This window comes from Equus caballus, chromosome 16 (assembly GCF_041296265.1).
Source record: "Equus caballus isolate H_3958 breed thoroughbred chromosome 16, TB-T2T, whole genome shotgun sequence".
Taxonomy (NCBI): domain Eukaryota; kingdom Metazoa; phylum Chordata; class Mammalia; order Perissodactyla; family Equidae; genus Equus; species Equus caballus.
The window spans coordinates 35,960,407-35,977,653 of NC_091699.1; the positions used below are offsets into that span (position 1 = coordinate 35,960,407).

General features: G+C 45.9%; 1 protein-coding gene across 6 annotated transcripts in view; it reads left to right on the forward strand.

The window, feature by feature from the left end:
* Window positions 1-732: 732 nt before the first annotated feature.
* ADAMTS9 (ADAM metallopeptidase with thrombospondin type 1 motif 9) overlaps window positions 733-17,247 on the forward strand; it is a 165,605-nt gene continuing 149,090 nt past the window's right edge. For 3 of the 6 annotated variants that reach the window (XM_070237266.1, XM_070237264.1, XM_023620116.2), the window contains exons 1-3: window positions 803-1,301; window positions 1,893-2,293; window positions 7,326-7,488. In XM_070237266.1, the coding sequence (XP_070093367.1) occupies window positions 1,187-1,301; window positions 1,893-2,293; window positions 7,326-7,488 (679 nt within the window). In that variant the 5' untranslated portion in view covers window positions 803-1,186. Of the gene's footprint in view, window positions 1,302-1,892; window positions 2,294-7,325; window positions 7,489-17,247 lie in introns of all 6 variants that reach the window. The other 3 variants (XM_023620115.2, XM_023620118.2, XM_070237265.1) reach the window with 2 other exon arrangements.

A 17,247-nucleotide genomic window follows, 5' to 3' on the forward strand; every position in this document is an offset into this window, starting at 1 on the left:
GCGACAGTGGTTGGGGAAAGCAGCTTAAAAGCTTTTCGAAATTTTCAGGAGACCATGCGTTTGAAACACACCTCAAACAACAAGATTAAGAGCCCCATCTCTAAAACTCTTGACTTGGTGCGGTTAAATCGAGAGTGGAGCTCAGATGCCAAATCTCGTCCCCAGTGAGAAACTGTAGAAAGGGAAGGCGCTCCTGCACTGGGACGCTTTCACTTGTAAGAAACCAAAAGAAGGGGATAATCAGGGACAGAAATTCATAAAGTGGGGGAAAGAGCAGAAGGTGAGGATTTATGCAAAGAGATGGGTACTAAGGAGAGAGAAAGAGAAAAGGAAAGAGAGAAATAAGGGAAATACTGAGAGGCACAGTGGGAGAGGGGGAAGAGACCACAGGGAGAGAAAAGGTCGCAGTGACCGAGCGGCATAGAAAGACATGGTGAAGAAGAGAAAAAAAGAGATTCGGAAGGGAGACAGCAGAGAGAAGAGAAGAGACGAGAGACAGAGACTGACTGCGAGCGCCAGGAAAAGGAGAGAACTTTCTCTGCTCTCTCTCCGGGGCAGGGAGACTCAGCAAAGCCCGTCTCCACGAGGTGGCGGGACCGCGATCGGCTGCCCCGGCGCTCCCGGCGCCTCTGGCCTCCGCCTCCTGCAGCCGGAGGCCGGCTGGGAGTCCTGCACCGGCCGAGGAGGGGACACGGTCTGGAAGGAGGCGGTCCCGCTCGCTTCGCTTTCTCCTCCCCTCTCCTCCTAGAGGCGGGCACCGGGGGTATTTGAGCGGCGGAGGACCCGCGGCCCCCCCGCCTCCGCCCCCCAGCCCCCCATTCAAGAAGCCGCTCCGCTATCCCCGCCAGCACAGGGCGCCCGGCGCGCCTCGGAGCGCACGTTCCGCGCTTTCTCCGGCCCGCTCCCTGGACATTATGCGGCCGAGCAGCCGAGCCCCAGTCCTCCTCCTCCTCCTCCTTCTCCTCCTGCGGCCCGAGCGGCTCAGCTCTCGGCAGGCGGCGGCGTTGCTCAGCCGAGCGCAGACGGGACCCTCGCGGCGAGCCCTCAGCGACTCCTAAAGTCAAAAGTTGGCGGCGGGCGCTGGGCTCCGCGCGCTCTCCGCGGCCGCTGCCTCGCGTCGCCGCCGCAGCCAAGGAGGGCAGGAGGGAGGGGGGTGGGGGCAGCGGGGGGAGGGGTGGGGAGCACCATGCAGTTTGTATCCTGGGCCACACTGCTAACGCTCCTGGTGCGGGACCTAGCCGAGATGGGGAGCCCAGACGCCGCGGCGGCCGTGCGCAAGGACAGGATACACCCGAGGCAAGGTAACGAGGCTCCGGCCCCCGGCACCCCTCTGCCCCTGTCACCACCTCCCCAGCCTCCGCGCCCGGGAGCGGGCACCCCGCAGCGGAGGCCTCTTTTCCTTTTCCTAGAAAGAATTATCTCCCGCTTTGCGGTCTCTCCCTTCTTTAGGTCATTCCCAGCCAATTTCTAGAGAGAGGCGCTGTGGAACGAATTTAGTCCCCCCAACCCCCCGACACACACACTTTGCTTTTAGCCTGATCTTTCCCCTTCCCCACTCCCATGCCCCAAACTATAGTTACTTAGTAACTGGGGGCACCAGATAGGGGCATGTTCTATTTTACTCAGGGTATTTATCAGGATCTGAATTTATCTTATGTATTTTGACTTGTTCATTGTCTGGCTCGGAATCGTGTATCCTCGGCACCTAGCGCAGTTCCTGGCACACAGTAGGTGTTCAACAAATATTTGTCCAATAACTGAAGGTGAAGGGACTGACTGGAATGGGCAAAAAGCTCTGGAAAATAACTCAGGACAAAGCCCCCACCTTCATTTTAAATTAAAACTTGCGGAAAATTGAATTATTGGTTCATGTGCCTCTCTTCTCTCTGCAGTGAAATTATTAGAGACCTTGAGCGAATACGAAATCGCGTCTCCCATCCGAGTGAACGCTCTCGGAGAACCCTTTCCCACGAACGTGCACTTCAAAAGAAGGCGACGGAGCATTAACTCTGCCTCTGACCCCTGGCCTGCCTTCGCCTCCTCCTCTTCCTCCTCTACCTCCTCCCAGGCGCATTACCGCCTCTCCGCCTTCGGCCAGCAGTTTCTATTTAATCTCACCGCCCATGCCGGATTTATCGCTCCACTGTTCACTGTCACCCTCCTCGGGGCGCCTGGGGTGAACCAGACAAAGTTTTATTCCGAGGAGGAAGCGGAACTCAAGCACTGTTTCTACAAAGGCCATGTCAATACCAAGTCCGAGCACACGGCAGTCATCAGCCTCTGCTCAGGAATGGTAAGTGGGCGCGCGCCCCCCTCCTCTCCTCCCCTCCCGCCTTCTCACTCGCTTCTGGAAGACTTAATTGCTCTCTAGCCTAAGACCCTCACTGCGCCGAACCTCCGCTCTGGCGTTAAATGTCAGCTAGAAACTCGTTTGCGTCGTGCGGTTTGGGTGGCTAGCCGCTTGCGTGCGCTTACACTCCAGAGGAGCCCACGCATCCGCCCCCAGGGGATTCTGGATGTGTCGGAGCTTTCTAGGGTCAGAACTCGGCTCAGCTGCGCGTTGCCCAACGCCAGAGGCGGCTTGGAAGTCGGTTTCCAAACTCGGAGAGAGTTGCCCTTCCTTGCAGCAAACTCGGCCGCCCAGGAGCGGAGCAGCTGAGCGCAGGGAGGACCCGAATCCTCATTGGCGCGTCTTGAGATGGGGGTGTGGGCTGAGGATCCCCAGCCTCGGGTACGGGGAGTTCCTTCTGTGTGTCGTGGAGGGCGGTGCGTAACGTAGAGTCCCCATGTTCTCTCAGGGCCTTTTTTCACGCGCCAGGAACCCTGAGGCTAAACAGGATTGACAGGGAACAGGTCCCGTCCCAGGAACGGAAGGGTGGGCCGAGGGCTCTGGGGGCGGGGAAGAGGGTGGAGCCTGTGCTAGACGCTTTGAATTAGGGTGGAAACTAGGAATGGGGGGTGCGGCACAGTCCGACTCTGCACCCTGCTGGCGGGGTGGCCCCGAGAAGCAGAAATGGTGGGAGAGAGCTTGAGGAGGCTGCCCAGATGAGGTTTCGGTTCCTCTGGGGTTTCCACCCATAGGGGTTCCAGAGAATTGGAAAAGGGAGCCTGCGGTGCACGTTTCCCTAGAGAGGGAAGCGAGAGGGCGGGGCGGCCACCTCCCTGCGCTGCAAAATACGCACTTAGCAGGGGATCCAAGCTGGTACCCCGACCGGCTGCTTACCTCCCCCCATCCCCACCCCCACCTGCCCTTCAGTAGGTCCTATACGACGTCCGCCCTCTCCTATGACACTTGAGGACCCACTATAAAGTTCTGGCCCAAGCGAGAGTGGTCCTTGACTTTCCCAAGCGACGTGCGTTTCTGCCACGCGCGTGTGACGCAGAAACTTTCCCCGGTCAGGCTCCTACAACGCACGGCGCTGTGTGCCTTGCGTCCCGGTGATGCGTTTTCTCTTCCCCTGAGCACTCACACTCCCCGCTGTCACCTTTTCTAAGTGGGAGCAAGGATACTTACCCCGGACGCTCTGCTGCCTTGTCCGCGCGCTGCTCGTGGATCCAGAGTACCCCGTCTAGATGTCGCGTCTATCTCGGCTGCTCAATGGAGAGGTCCGGTGGGGAGCGAGGCAAACTTGAAGACTGGGCGCGGGGGAAGGTTTAGCCTGCTAGGATACAGGGATGGGGGATGAGACCCTTTAGCCCCCAGCAAAGCGCCCGGAGCCGCAGCGCTCTGTGGACGTGGTTTGGGGGTGGGCGGAGACGGCAGTTTGGCGAAGGAGCAGGGGCTGTTGCAGTGAGTCATCGCTGCCCCAAGATCTAGGGCCAGAGCGCAGGAATCCTGTGCTTCGAAAGGTTATGGCCCCGGTGCTCATAAGTCAGGCTTCAGAACCCGGGGCATCAGAGCGTCCCCAGATCCCGACATGGTAACCCCCAATTCCAGAACCTTAAGGGTAGGGCTGCGTGTGTACGTCAAGTTTGTAAACAGCCTTTACTCCTCCTCCATCCCCGCCTCCGCACCCTGCTGAGTGGCCCCAGCAGTTGTATAAATATTTTGCTGCGCAGGACCTTAATTTCCATTGGCAATTTTAGGTGGCAGCTCACACGTGGGACTGCCAGTGGTAACTCTGGGAACTGAGGGACGGGACTTCAGAAAGGACCGCCTACACCACGATAACCCCATTTATATTGCGTTTAATTTGCACTCTGCGTCTTTGGGAGAGAAAAGAGTCGGCATACATCTTAAGGATATGCGCGCTGGCTGTTACTATCTTAAGCGGTTAGTCTAGCTCTAAAACCCTCGTCCCTTTACCTGCCTTCCGGAATTTGTCTTTCCTCCCAAGACTTACCTTTACCATTTCTGTAGCAGTAGTATCATGATGTTCCAGTGGCCCACCCAGGGAATCTTTCACTCTTTAGACAAGGCCATGCCAGCCGTCCCCTTCCCCTGACCCCACACCAGCCAGTTATCAGTTTCCCTTAATTCCATCTCAGATATGTCTCTCGCCTCTTCTGTACATCCCTACCCTAATTCTAGCCTTCTCTGCTTCTCTCCCCCTCTCTCCTTAGGACTGATGTCTAAGAAATATTTCCATCTAGGTGCTTCTTCAGTCTTTTCTCTCTAATCGCTGCCACACACCACTAACAGATCAGTGATGACTAGGAGCAAGATCTCCTTGGTACCCTATTTGCTTACTTTGCATAGCTCCCCATTGCCTAGTGGACAACTAGAAATTCCTTCATCACACACTTCAGATCATTTAGAATCTACCTTCTCACCTCTCTCACATCCGCAAATCCATTCCCATCTCTCAAGCTATTCTCCACAAATCCTGTATTTCTTGCAATCTGCTTTTGCTTCTGTCTCTGAATTTTCCTTCCATTCTAGTCCTATCTCTTTGCCTTTGGGCCTTTGAATTTACTTGGTCATCTCACCCAGCTTCACATGCTCAGATCATACCCTCTTTTAAAGAGTAACTTACATATCTTCTTCCCCAGGAAACCTCTTCCTAGTCCTTCAGGCTGCTGTCCTTTCTGTCTCTCTCCACCTTCGTAGACACTTATCTGTATCTCGTATGATGCTTGGCATGCTCTCCCTTGTTATTATAGTTCTTGGTACCCATGTTCTATCCTTTTCTCCTTGGCAGGAGGCTCAGCATCAATTCATTTCTCTCCCATATTTGAGCCTTGGATATGGTAGATACCTTAGTACGTATGTTTGAATAAATGGTCACCTTAACCAGGAAACGACTGCTTTTCAATCAAGCAGCTGTTTTGTGAACTGAAAACAAAATTAATTTGACTTCATATAGATACCATTTACTGAACTCTTATTATATGCCTGTGACTATAATAAGTACTTTATGTATGCATTATCTCACCCAAATCCTCCCCACAACCTAATGCTCAAAACAACTCATTTTGCAAATAAGGGCACAGAGGCGTAGAGAGTTCGAGACTTGCTGAAGGTCTCACACCTAGTGAGTGACAGAGTTGGGGTTCCCACTCGTTCTCTCTGAGCCATGCTTTTAACCACAGGCCAGAGACTGAGTCTGTGTTCCTCAAGAGAAGATCAGAGTTCTTTTTTAAAAAGGCATTGGACTAAAGCCAGGACACCTGAGTTCGAGACTCAGCACTGCCCCTATTCAGCTGCTTCCGGGTCTCTGGAGGGGGACTTTGGACAAGTCACTGCCTCCATCTGGGCCTTGGTTTCCCCTTTTACCAGTCAGAGGTGCCAGATCTTCACCAGATGAGCTCCAGGTTCTTTCCCAGTATCTATGGCCTGTCTCCAGTAGGTCTCACATGATGTGGTCAGCTTCTGCTCTGTGATTAGAGAGCACCCGAGTTGTATATTGAAAACAGGGCAAAGTGCTTGGGTGAGAATAAATTTGTTAAATCACTTCTCTGGAACCAACTACTCCGTGTCTTAGTCTGACCACACCAGCGCTATCCTCTCTTTTAGCCAGTGGCTCATGAATCACGTGGGGAGCTTTTTAAAAATAGATTCTAGACCTCACCCCTGGAAATTCTGAATCTGCAGAGATGGGGTAATGCCATAAATCTAAAATTTTAACTGAACTTCCCAGGCAATTTTGATGCTCAGCTGGGTTTGGGAACCTCAGTGTCGCAACCTAGTGCTTCGCAGACCTTATCCTACATAAGAATTCCCTGGAGTACTCATTAAAATTCCAGTTCCTGGGCCCTACCCCTAAAGATTTGGATTCAGTAGATGTGATTTGGAGTGGAAGGTGATTATTTGAATTTCTAACCAATTCCTGGATGCTGCTGCTGACTTTCAAGGACAGTCATTTCCCGTGTGTCCAGGGGAAAGTAAAAGGCCTCTGCCTTTTCTTTTCCAGTGTGGGGAAAAGGAAGAATGGAGGATCAACTTGATTTCTTCCTTTAAACACTGCCCACCGGCGTGGTGTGGAGAACTTTTCAGTGTTCTTGTAATGTGTGGTTTGAGTGGTTCAACCTGGAGCCATCATTTATCATTTACAAATTCTGTGGCTATGTGGGAAGGGGAGGAGGAGTTACCCCTTTCAAGGTGCATAGAATGAATGGCGAAAGCAAACTGGATGCTGGTGGTTAGAGGCTAACAGTAGCAACACCAGCGCCACTAATATGTTGTAAGCCTTTCCAAGATGTCGCTTTGCTAAGCACTTTATATGCATTATCTCATTTAATCTTCACAAAAACTCTTTACAGTAAGTACTTTTATCCCCAATTGACAATGAGGAAGCTGAAGCTCAGAGCAGTTAAAGATCGTACCCAAGGTGGGTGGGTAAGTCGTGGCGCTGGAAGTGGAACCTGGGGCAGCCTGACTCCAAAGTCTTGTATCATATGGCGCCCTATTGCAAAAGGAAGGAGTGGGGAGAGACTCATATGCCAATGTCACAGGCAGCACCACTTTGAGTGCCTTGTGGTCAACTCACGCTTCCTGAATTAGAATCAATGACCAGGCTTCCGTGGGCCAGCTTTTCCCTGTGGAGCTCAAACTTGTCCTTAAGTTTCCAGGCTGTCTTAACCCACAGAAACACCTCTTTCAACAGCCTGTCGGAGTTGGTATGATTAGAACTTGAGCAGCGTGGAAGTATTTCTTAGAGGCAGATTTGGATAGCAGGTGCAATAAAATAGCGTCAAAGCAAGGGTATGGCAGAGAGTGAAAATAAACTGCTTCTCCAAATACGTCAGCAGCATTTTCAGTTTGAGCAGCCCTTGTGGGAAAGAGATTGAATCAAATGGTACCGTCTCTACTTGGCAATGTTTCCTTGTTTTTTCTCCCAGTGACTGAGTTATATTAAATCGGCCTCTCATCTCTTCATTTGCAGCTGGGCACATTCCGGTCCCATGATGGGGATTATTTTATTGAACCACTACTGCCCATTGATGAACAAGAAGATGAAGAGGAACAAAACAAACCCCACATTATCTATAGGCGCAGCACCCCCCACAGAGAGCCCTCAACAGGAAGGCATGTGTGTGACACCTCAGGTATTTGCTTCTTGCTCACGCCGAGATCCCAGCTCTGTGAGATGGGTTAATTGACATTCTACAGACATGTAGTTCCTTCAGTCTACAAAATGCTGCTATATATGTGGTCTTTTATTCAGTATTCGAGTGAGGTAGGTATATCCCCATTGTACAAACGTGGAAGCTGAAGAGAGGTTTAGTAACTGGTCCAAGGTTGCACAGCTAATGTGGCAAAACCTTTTGTTGAAGTTGCTAATTTTTAGGATTAAGCTTTAGTACTGTCTTGAGGCCGTTATACCCACATCCTCCATCAGCAGTTGCTTGTGTTCTCCTGGTGTCTTCGTGTTTTCTATTCATTTGGGTTTTTTTTTTTTTTATCATATAGGGTTATGAAAAATTCTTACAAATGGAATTCACAAAAACTTCTGTGTGTTTATTGGAATTTTCCTATCCGGTTAAGTTTAGCTAATATTCTATGCCTTCAGGAAAATATATGAATGGAACTATAGGTTGCACTGTCAGGTTTCAGTCAAATCTGTATATGCCCATCACTAGATTTCCTTCCATCCTGGCCAGATTCTTTGAGGCTTTATGCTGACGTGTTTGGCCATGGACGGAGATATGTCATTCTGGGCACCTTGGAAAGCTTCTGTTGTCTCTGTTTCTCAATCTGCAGTCTTGAAACAGCCCTTCCCTGTCTTTAAAGACTGGTTATTTTCTCCCTGATGATAGCTTATCATTAGAAATCCCTCCATTTGACCCTGTGTTTTAGGATGTTTGTTAAAATACTGTTTTTTATTCTTGGACTTCCTGTTTCTAAAACTTTGTCCTTCTCCCCATTCTTTACTTTTAAAAATTACTTCTCCACCTTAAATAAATTGTCAGGGTCTTTCTGGCATCTCCAAATAAGACCAAAATTCAAGAGCAACAGGGGGTTTCCTAAAATGCTTCCAAAGGGATCGTTCATTTCATCTCATACCTATATCACTTCTTTCCTGGTGACAGTGTGGTGTCCTTTCCCTCCTGGAATTATTATTTCTGCAGTGAATCCTTTAAGCAAAGGTAATGACGGCTGCTGATAACCTGGGAGTGGCCAAGCTGAAGAGTGTCGCATTGTTGATCTTTTGACTTCATCCTGTCCAGTGCTATGTTCTTACCACCAGGGCTGGATGGAATATATACGAAATATTCTTTGGAGAGTAAGACTCTCTAATGAGCCAAGGGGAGGGGGTGGGAAGCTGAGGGAGGAGTGTACTCAGAAACAATAGTCCCAGCAGCATTCACGGTGCCAACTGCCAGCTGCCGTAAGGCCAAGACATTTATCACCTTTTTTTGACAATGATAGTAAGAATGTTGACCTTTACTTCTTGACTTCTCAGATTTGAATTAGCAAGTGCGTATTTTATACCTCCATATAAACATATAGATAGCATGTGATAGAAAGGAAATAGGTGATTTTTCCTCTTCCATCTTATTAATATATGTTCAAAAGATACTCAGATAATATTTTCATTGATTAACTTATTGAACTGTGGTACTTTGTGATGTTCTTCTGCCCTAAAGTGGTTGCCAACCAGCATTTAAAAAAAAACCTACTAATTATTATGGTGCTATTCTCTACTGACCTTGTGCAAAGCACTTTACCTATGCTACTTCATGTAATCCTTACCACAACCCTGTGAGATGAGTACCGTTCTTCCCTCCATTGTACCTGGTAAAGGAGGTGAGGCTTTCAAAGATGAAGCAATTTACCCAAGATCTCACACCTAGTCCATAATGACAACCCATGTCTGCCTGTCTTATTCCATGACCCATCTTCGCTGTGCAGGTATGATGCATATATGCGTGTGCATTTGGGTGTGAGAGAGAGAGAGAGCAAGAAGTCTTACTTAAGACTATCATTTAAAAATCCTCAGTATTCACTTTTTAAATTAATTACCCAAGTCGATGGACATTTGATTTTCTGGGCTGGAGAACTAGTCATTGTCAAGTCCTGTTAAAAACACAAAGAAGAGGAAATCTGATAAGGTGAAGGTTGAGGACAATGGAAGATGCCTTAATTTTTCAAAAAAGTTTATTTGGCTTTTAGTCATTGTTGGTATTGGGCCTTTATGTACCTCCTTTCAAATCACCAATATCAACTTTTAGTTTTCCTTCTGGTTTTTGCTTTCCAATGACCAATATGGCGGGCCGTTCTTTCATCCCGTGTGATGAATTAGGAGCCCAGCAGTTTTGATTGGCTCTTCCGAAGGTTGCTGCTGGACTATGCCCTTCTGGTTTCTCTCTTCCAGCTGCTTCTGCACCCCTTCTTTGAATTCAGATGCAGGAGGCTCAAAACAGTTGGAAAGAACTTTGGAATATGGCACAATTCACCAGCAGCCATTAGAGGGACGAAGCAGCAGGTCACGGAAACCTCCAAGACCAGGTAGCCTTTGCACAGGGAGTGAAAGTAGGTTGGGGGTGGGAGAAGTCCCTCTGGCCAGAGAGGAAAATATTTTCTCTGCAGAATATCAATCCCTTCAACTTCAGGGATTCCCACCCCTGGCCCCGCCCCAGAGCAGTGGTTGGTAACCAGAGTAAACTTTAGAAGTACCCTGGGAGCCTCATACAAATGCAGATTCTTTAAAAAAACAAACAAACAAACCCCTTTCCCAGGCAAGTGAGATGGAGCAAGAATCAGTGGGTTTACTAAGTGCTCCAAGTGATTCAGAAGTTCAGCTAAATGTGAGCGTCCCTGCGAAAGTTGGATTTAAGGCAGTAGCCACTGTCCGTCGCTTGCTGCTTGCATTGCCCTGGACCTGGCTTTTTCCATCAATGCCTTCTATGTCTTCTCATAGGATGATAGAATATTTGAGCTAGAAGAAACCTTGGTGGTCAGCACTAAGCTAACAGATTAATTCTGTACAGATGAGCAAACTGAAGTGTGGGATGTTAAGTTACTTATTTCCAGGAGTGATACCCTATATATTCAACACGAACCCATCAGAATTGAAGATAGCCCAAGCCTTGGAGCAGACCCCTGGAAGCCTGTGGCTGAGCTGGGTCTAACCCTTTAGTTGCTGGATGATGGGAGTCTGCCCAGGACAGGGCAGTGTGGCTGTTACAGTGAGTGCTGCCCTCAGATGGAATCTAAGTCTTGCTCATTTCTGCATCTTGATGTATGTCTAATTTTCAAAAAAAGATTCTGAGATAACATATTAAAAAGACATGTGTAGGAGCTGGCCCCGTGGCCCAGTGGTTAAGTTAGTGCACTCCGCTTCACCGGCCCAGGGTTTCGCTGGTTCAAATCCTGGGCGCGGACATGACACTGCTCATCAAGCCATGCTGAGGTGGCGTCCCACATAGCACAACCAGAGGCACTCACAACTAGAATATACAGGTATGTACTGGGGGGCTTTGGGGAGAAGAATTAAAAAAAAAGACAAAAAATACATATAGAAGGAATCTGATAAAAGGATTCTGATATAGTGAGAACTTTGTGAGTTAAGCAAGGAGTCTACAACTTCATTCATTCATGTGCGTCTTTATTTATTCAGCCATAAAGTATTTGTTGAGTAGCTCTTCCATGCTGTGAGGCTAAAACCAGGAACCATCCTTATTCCAGTGAGTTGTGTGACCTTAGGCACATTTGAGAGCATAAAGCGAGAATAATACAACCCTTCCAAGGGTATCGTCAGGACCAAATGAGTATGAAATAATGAAAGCTCCCAGGACAGTGTTTAGCAGATAGTAAACAATCCCTGAATGGTAGATTAAAAAAAAAATCATGAAAATAAAATTTAAAACACCATAGCATGGGAAGGAAAACTCAAAATACCAAAACCCAAAGCTAATCGGGTTCCTGTGATTCAGCTTAGAGCTTCTGGGAAGCTGGTCGTGAAGGGCTTATGGTACTTGCCCAAGGTCACCCTGCCAGCAAGTGGCAGGGCTGGGAGCCCTTTCTGTCTGCTTGTTTCCTCTGTATCCCATGCAGCATTTAAAAATTTTATTTCTCACAAGTTCCTCTTGGCCCAGTGGCTGCCCTTCCAGGAACATCTCTGTTTCACCATCATTGGTTACATCTATGTGTATACATTTGGGCCACTTGAGTGTGTCTGCCTTTATTTGTGATTTTCATCCTGTTTGTAAGTTCCTCAGGATTCAGGATGGGGTGTGGGAAATCTTCTCTTTCCTATGGTAGGCCCTTGTGACTACCGTGTCCCCTGCACAGTGGGTCCGCAGTAAAGGTGGTTGAGCTGCCTGCCTGCCACACCCCAGGGGGCCGAGTGGCAGGCTCATGGGAGCCATTCAGGACAGTTTGTTTTCTACAAGCCACTTCCTGCTGACCCTTCACATTGCATTTCCAGATGAAACCCCAAGTTCTGTCTCACACACACTATTTGACCCTGAATTTTGCACAAGAGGATTAGTGGTTCTTATCAGTGAGATAGATGTGCTTCCTGGTAGGTGAGTGAGAGAAAGCCAGGGGAGAAGGCCAACAGAAGGCTGTTTTGTTTGCCTGGGCCTAAAAGACAATGTTTTTCTGTTACCAAAATGTTTTTCTGACCCTCCCATCTTAGCAAGGCCAGCTGATTTTTGTTTCTTAAGGGATTTAAGAATTATATACTCATTGACGCATCAGTACTGCTTATAAGGAAGTAATTGAACAGTTGTGTAAAGGTGTTTATGTGAGAATGCTCATTTTGTTTATTACTAATAAACTCAGTGTTACTAATAATATTAATATTTATGTTAGTATATTATTAATTAGTATACTATTAGTATATTAGTATATTAATAATTATATTAATATATTACTAATATACTCAGTTTGTTTATTATTACTAATATTCAGTGTTGTTTATTATAGCAAAAGGCTGGAAACAACCTAAGTGCTCAACAGTTGGAGGATAGATCAATAACTTATGGGGTATGCATTTGGTGGAGTATTATGCAGCCATTAAAAATGATGGCAGAGATTTATGTTAGCAAACATGGCAATATATATAAACTAAACAAGCAGGCAATGAACTGGTATGTATGGTAGGAACTCATTTTTAATAAATGACAAAGTGTGTGGGGTGCATATGTGTGTGTAAAGAAAAAATCTGAAGCAACGTGCTTGAAAACATTAGCAGGGATTATTTCTGGTTGTCAAGAACATAGGCAATCCTTACCTTTTTACTTTATATTCTTATATTTTTTGCCATGATTCTATAATAGTTTTATAATCAGAAAATACAGTTAAAAGAAGTGGCCTGTGGTTATTTTATAGCCCCATGGGGCTTGTCACCAGGGACCAACAGCCAAGCCAAGATCCCATGCTTATTTTTTTTTTTTTTTGGAATGGGACAGTTTCAAAAACCAGACAGGTAAAACTCCTGCCTTGTGACTCCTTCTTTGGGACACTGCGGCTGGTCAAAGCTGAGGCTCCATCTCAACCCAGCTAAGTTGTTTTCTTCCTGGTGGACTGACTGCAGGATTACTATGGCTGATTCTCTATTAGGCACTGGAGACTCTATCCATCACCCTTATTAGAACGTACTGTCACTTCTTGGTTGGGCTCCCAAGGGTGCCATCGTAAAAGCTGGAACATACAAGATGACAATTAAAGCTGTCATTTGTTGGCCTCTTCTTAGATGCATAGAGGGATCCTGAGCTACACACTTTCCATACATTATCAAATGTAATCCGTTCATCAAGGTATTATTATAGGATAGGTATTATAGGATAGGATATTATTATCCTTATTTTAGACTTGAGAAAATTACAGCTCAGAGAGGCTGAGCCACTTGTCCAAAGCTACACAGCTAATAGGAAGTGGGCCTGACACTTGAACCTAGATCTGATTCAAGTATGTTACCCTGTGGGCCAAACTACACTGAAAACACAAATGGAAGCTGCCATCTAGAAAATCCTTTTTTACTTACAAGCTTTCAGAGTATCTTCTTTGACCTCCATCTAATCCAATCCCTAAATGATCCTGACAATGGCTGACGTTTGCTGAGTGTGTATTGAGTGGCAGGCGCTGTTCCAAGTGCTTTACATGGATTATATATTTTAATCCTTGTCTCAACCTTAATTTTGCAGATGGGAAAACAGACACAGAGAAGTCCATAAGGTTGACTTGCCCAAGGTCACAAAGCTCATCAACATCCTGTTTTCCACAATCCTTTTTTTGACCTGTCCCTTTGTTGATTTGATCGCATTCATATACGAATTACTTTTGCTGGCAGGATTTTTCAAATGCCTTCCTAGAATTTGATTTAATTTGAGGAGGGCTGCCTGGTGCCCGGAATTCCCACCAAGACTCTAATGACTCACCGAGGCCTCCGTGTCTCCAGCGTGCCTCTGTTGGAGTGTATACTTGTTACACATTAACCTCTGGGATCCCATTAATAATTTAGCATAGATTAGCTGATTAGATTAGCCGCCCTGAGAGTTGGGCCCAAATGGAGTGAGAGACAGAGCTGAGGAGCAGACTTCTGAGGGGCGCTTTAAGTAAACAATTCTGGGACAGCTCGAGGGTTCCAGGCAGTGACAGCAGCTTTGGCTGACCTCACTGTCCTGCCTGGGCCCAAGCAGATCAGCAATTGTTGGCTAATTAGTGATTTCTGCGAGAAGCCAGCCCACCTCCATTTTCCCACACACTTTATACCCTCAGATCCTTTCCCCTTAGGCTTTCAGCTTGTGAACATAACAGGCAACGATGTGAAAGCACATTCTGAGTTATTTCATTTACTCCTAGACCAGCTCCCTGGGAGGAAGATGCCCCAATTATTCCCATTTTACAGATGAGAAAACTGTACTCAGAGATGTGAACGCTGTTGTCCACAGTGTGTAAGGGGAACAGCTGGCTCTCCAAGCCAGGACTGAGCTGAATCTTTAAGGATAGTGTCTGCCATTTGAGGTTTATTGTTTTGGTTTAATTTCTTTTCATTTACCTTTTTTTTGTTCCTCATCAGTCTTTATACACTTTTTCTCTTTTTCATGTTCTTCAATGACTTTATGGCTAATAAACAGTCAGTATAAGCAATGACCTCTAAAATCCTTTGTAAATTATTAGAAAATTATTGTTTTAAATAACTGAGCTCTTGAGCTGCTTTCCTCAGCTTTATCTTCTTTGTGGCATTTATATAAAAATATTCCTTTTCTTTTTTTTAACGTTGGTATTAATAGTGCAATACTCCAATGAAATCATTAAAGGATAGTAAAAAAGATACTTCTGATAAGGAACTGTTTCTTCTTTCATTTGTTCTCATTTATCCATTTACTTTTTTAAAAAAATTTCATCTTGTTGATTAAAAGACATTTTAGGGCCAGCCCAGTGGCGCAGCGGTTAAGTGCACACGTTCTGCTTCGGTGGCCAGGAGTTCACCGGTTCGGATCCGGGGTGCAGACATGGCACCGCTTGGCAGCCATGCTGTGGTAGGCATCCCACATATAAAGTAGAGGAAGATGGGCACGGATGTTAGCTCAGGGCCAGTCTTCCTCAGCAAAAAGAGGAGGATTGGCAGCGTTAGCTCAGGGCTAATCTTCCTCAAAAAAAAAAAGACATTTTATTATGAGCATCTTCAAACCCACATAAAAGTATAGGCAATGGTAAAATGAACCACTGTATACATACCATCTACATTTTACAACGACAAGGGTTTTTCCGCATGGCTTCTTCTTTTTCATTTTGCTGGAGTAATTTAAAGTAAACCCAGGTATCATGACATTTCCTTTCTAAATATTCCAATATACATCTCTGGAAAATAGGATGTTTTCTAACACAACTGTAACATTATTTATCATGATGAGCAAAATCAACAATAATTTCTCCATATCACCTAAACAGCCCCTATATTAATATTTTCCTAATTGTCCCCCAGATGCCTTTTTTACAGCCTATTTGTTCAGCTTGTGATCTAAACAAGGTCCATCTATTGCAATTGGTTGTGATGAATGTTAAGTAAATTTCCACTTTGTTGTTGTCAATGTTGTTTAAATTACTGTTTTCTTTCTAGTTTTAGTTTTCCCTCCATTTAGTGTCTTCCTTTCCACTTCTTTTACTCTTTGATTCATCTTTATCATCATAAGGTCAGGCTGCATTTGCAATAATTTGAAAGAGCAGGCCCAGCCCCCAAACCCAGAGCAGGTACCAAGAACAAAGCCACAGGGAATGGAGCCGCTTGGAGTAATTTCGTTGAGCACAAAAGGCAGTGTGGTTAAGTGGGTTTTTGACACTTTGTCAGGAGTACCTTGATAGCCCTCTCTTTTTTAACCTACCAATAGAAAGATCCTCAGTTTACAGTATTTACTGAGACTCCCTTTTCTACCAGTCAAGAATTTTACTTGCCTCTGTTTTGAAGCCCAGAAGAGCCAGTTTGCGGCTGGGAATGTAAAAGGGCAAATTCGTTGTGGACCTGAAATTAGGGTTCATTGATGTCTGACATGCTTTCCTGCTCCTCTCGTGAGCCCTTTCGGTAAACTTCTGGATCCAGAGGCAGCCTGAGGGCTGCCTGCTTCACCTTCAGCCCCAGATCGGGGCATTTCCCTGTCTCCTGTCATCAGATCTTGGTTGTTCAAGTCACTTTCCTTCACAAAACCATTTTCACACAGATACTTGCTCATTTGTTCATCTCCGCAGGAAGCCCCTGTCACGGGTTAAGATGCACGTCTCTTCTGGAGAAGGGGACTGCGGTCAGGCTGACAGAGGCAGGAGGCATTTGCAGTTAATCTGAGGGCCCTGGGCCCCTTCACCTGAGGGTACTGTCTTTTTGAGTAAGACACTGTAGAATTTCTCCATTCTCTTCATTTGAGGGAATAAACCCATTCGTTTAATAAGGGCTATTTTATCATGCAATTGAGGTTTAGGTTTTTTTATGATAATCAGATCATTACAGAATCATTACTGTAGCCGTTTCAGGGTAACCAAAGTCAGCTTATGTCTAAACTAGACTTCTGCATGGTTGTTCTGTACAACTGAAAATCATTAATAAAGAGGAAGCATTCTGAACATCACAAAAAGAAGTGTGAGAAGATGCAAGATGTGCCGGTTTGTGTTCATGTGGGTGGTGGGCTCTGAGAAGGAGCAAAATCAAATGAGAGGCAAATGTTGGCAAAATGCTTCCTTTTTTATTGATCCCCTCTCTCGTAAAACGTTGGAATTAGCGTGGGCTGTTGGCCTGCGGTGTGTGGAAACAGTTCAAGTTGAAGTGATTGGCCTCAGAATTTTACTGCTAAGAATTATCTTATTTGTTTACAAAGCTTTTTATTTTCCGCTAATATTTTCTAGCATTTTCTTCCCATTTCCTATTAAGGTATAACTTACATGCAGTAACAGTCATCCTTTCTCGTGTACAATTCTGCAAGTTTTGGGAAATGTATACAGTTGTGTAAATATCATCACAATCAAGATACAGAATAATTCCTGGCGTCCTTTGTAGTCAACCCTCTGTTTTCTGTCTTCATAGTTTGGCCTTTTCTGGGGTGTCATATAAATAGAATCATTAAGCCTAGTGCATTTGAGGTTCACCCACGTTGTTGTGTGTACCAGTTATTCACCCTTTTTTATTGCCTAGTAGTGTTCCATTGCATGGGTATACCATAGTTTGTTTATCCCTTACCCAGTTAGGGACAAAGTTTTTGGCAATTATAAACAAAACCACTATAAACATTTGTATACAGGTTTTTGGGTGAATGTATGTTTTCATTTCAGTTGGGTAAATACCTACGAGTGAAATTGCTGGGTTATATGGTAAGTGTATGTATATCTTTATAAGAAACTACTCATCTATTTTTCAAAATGACTGTACC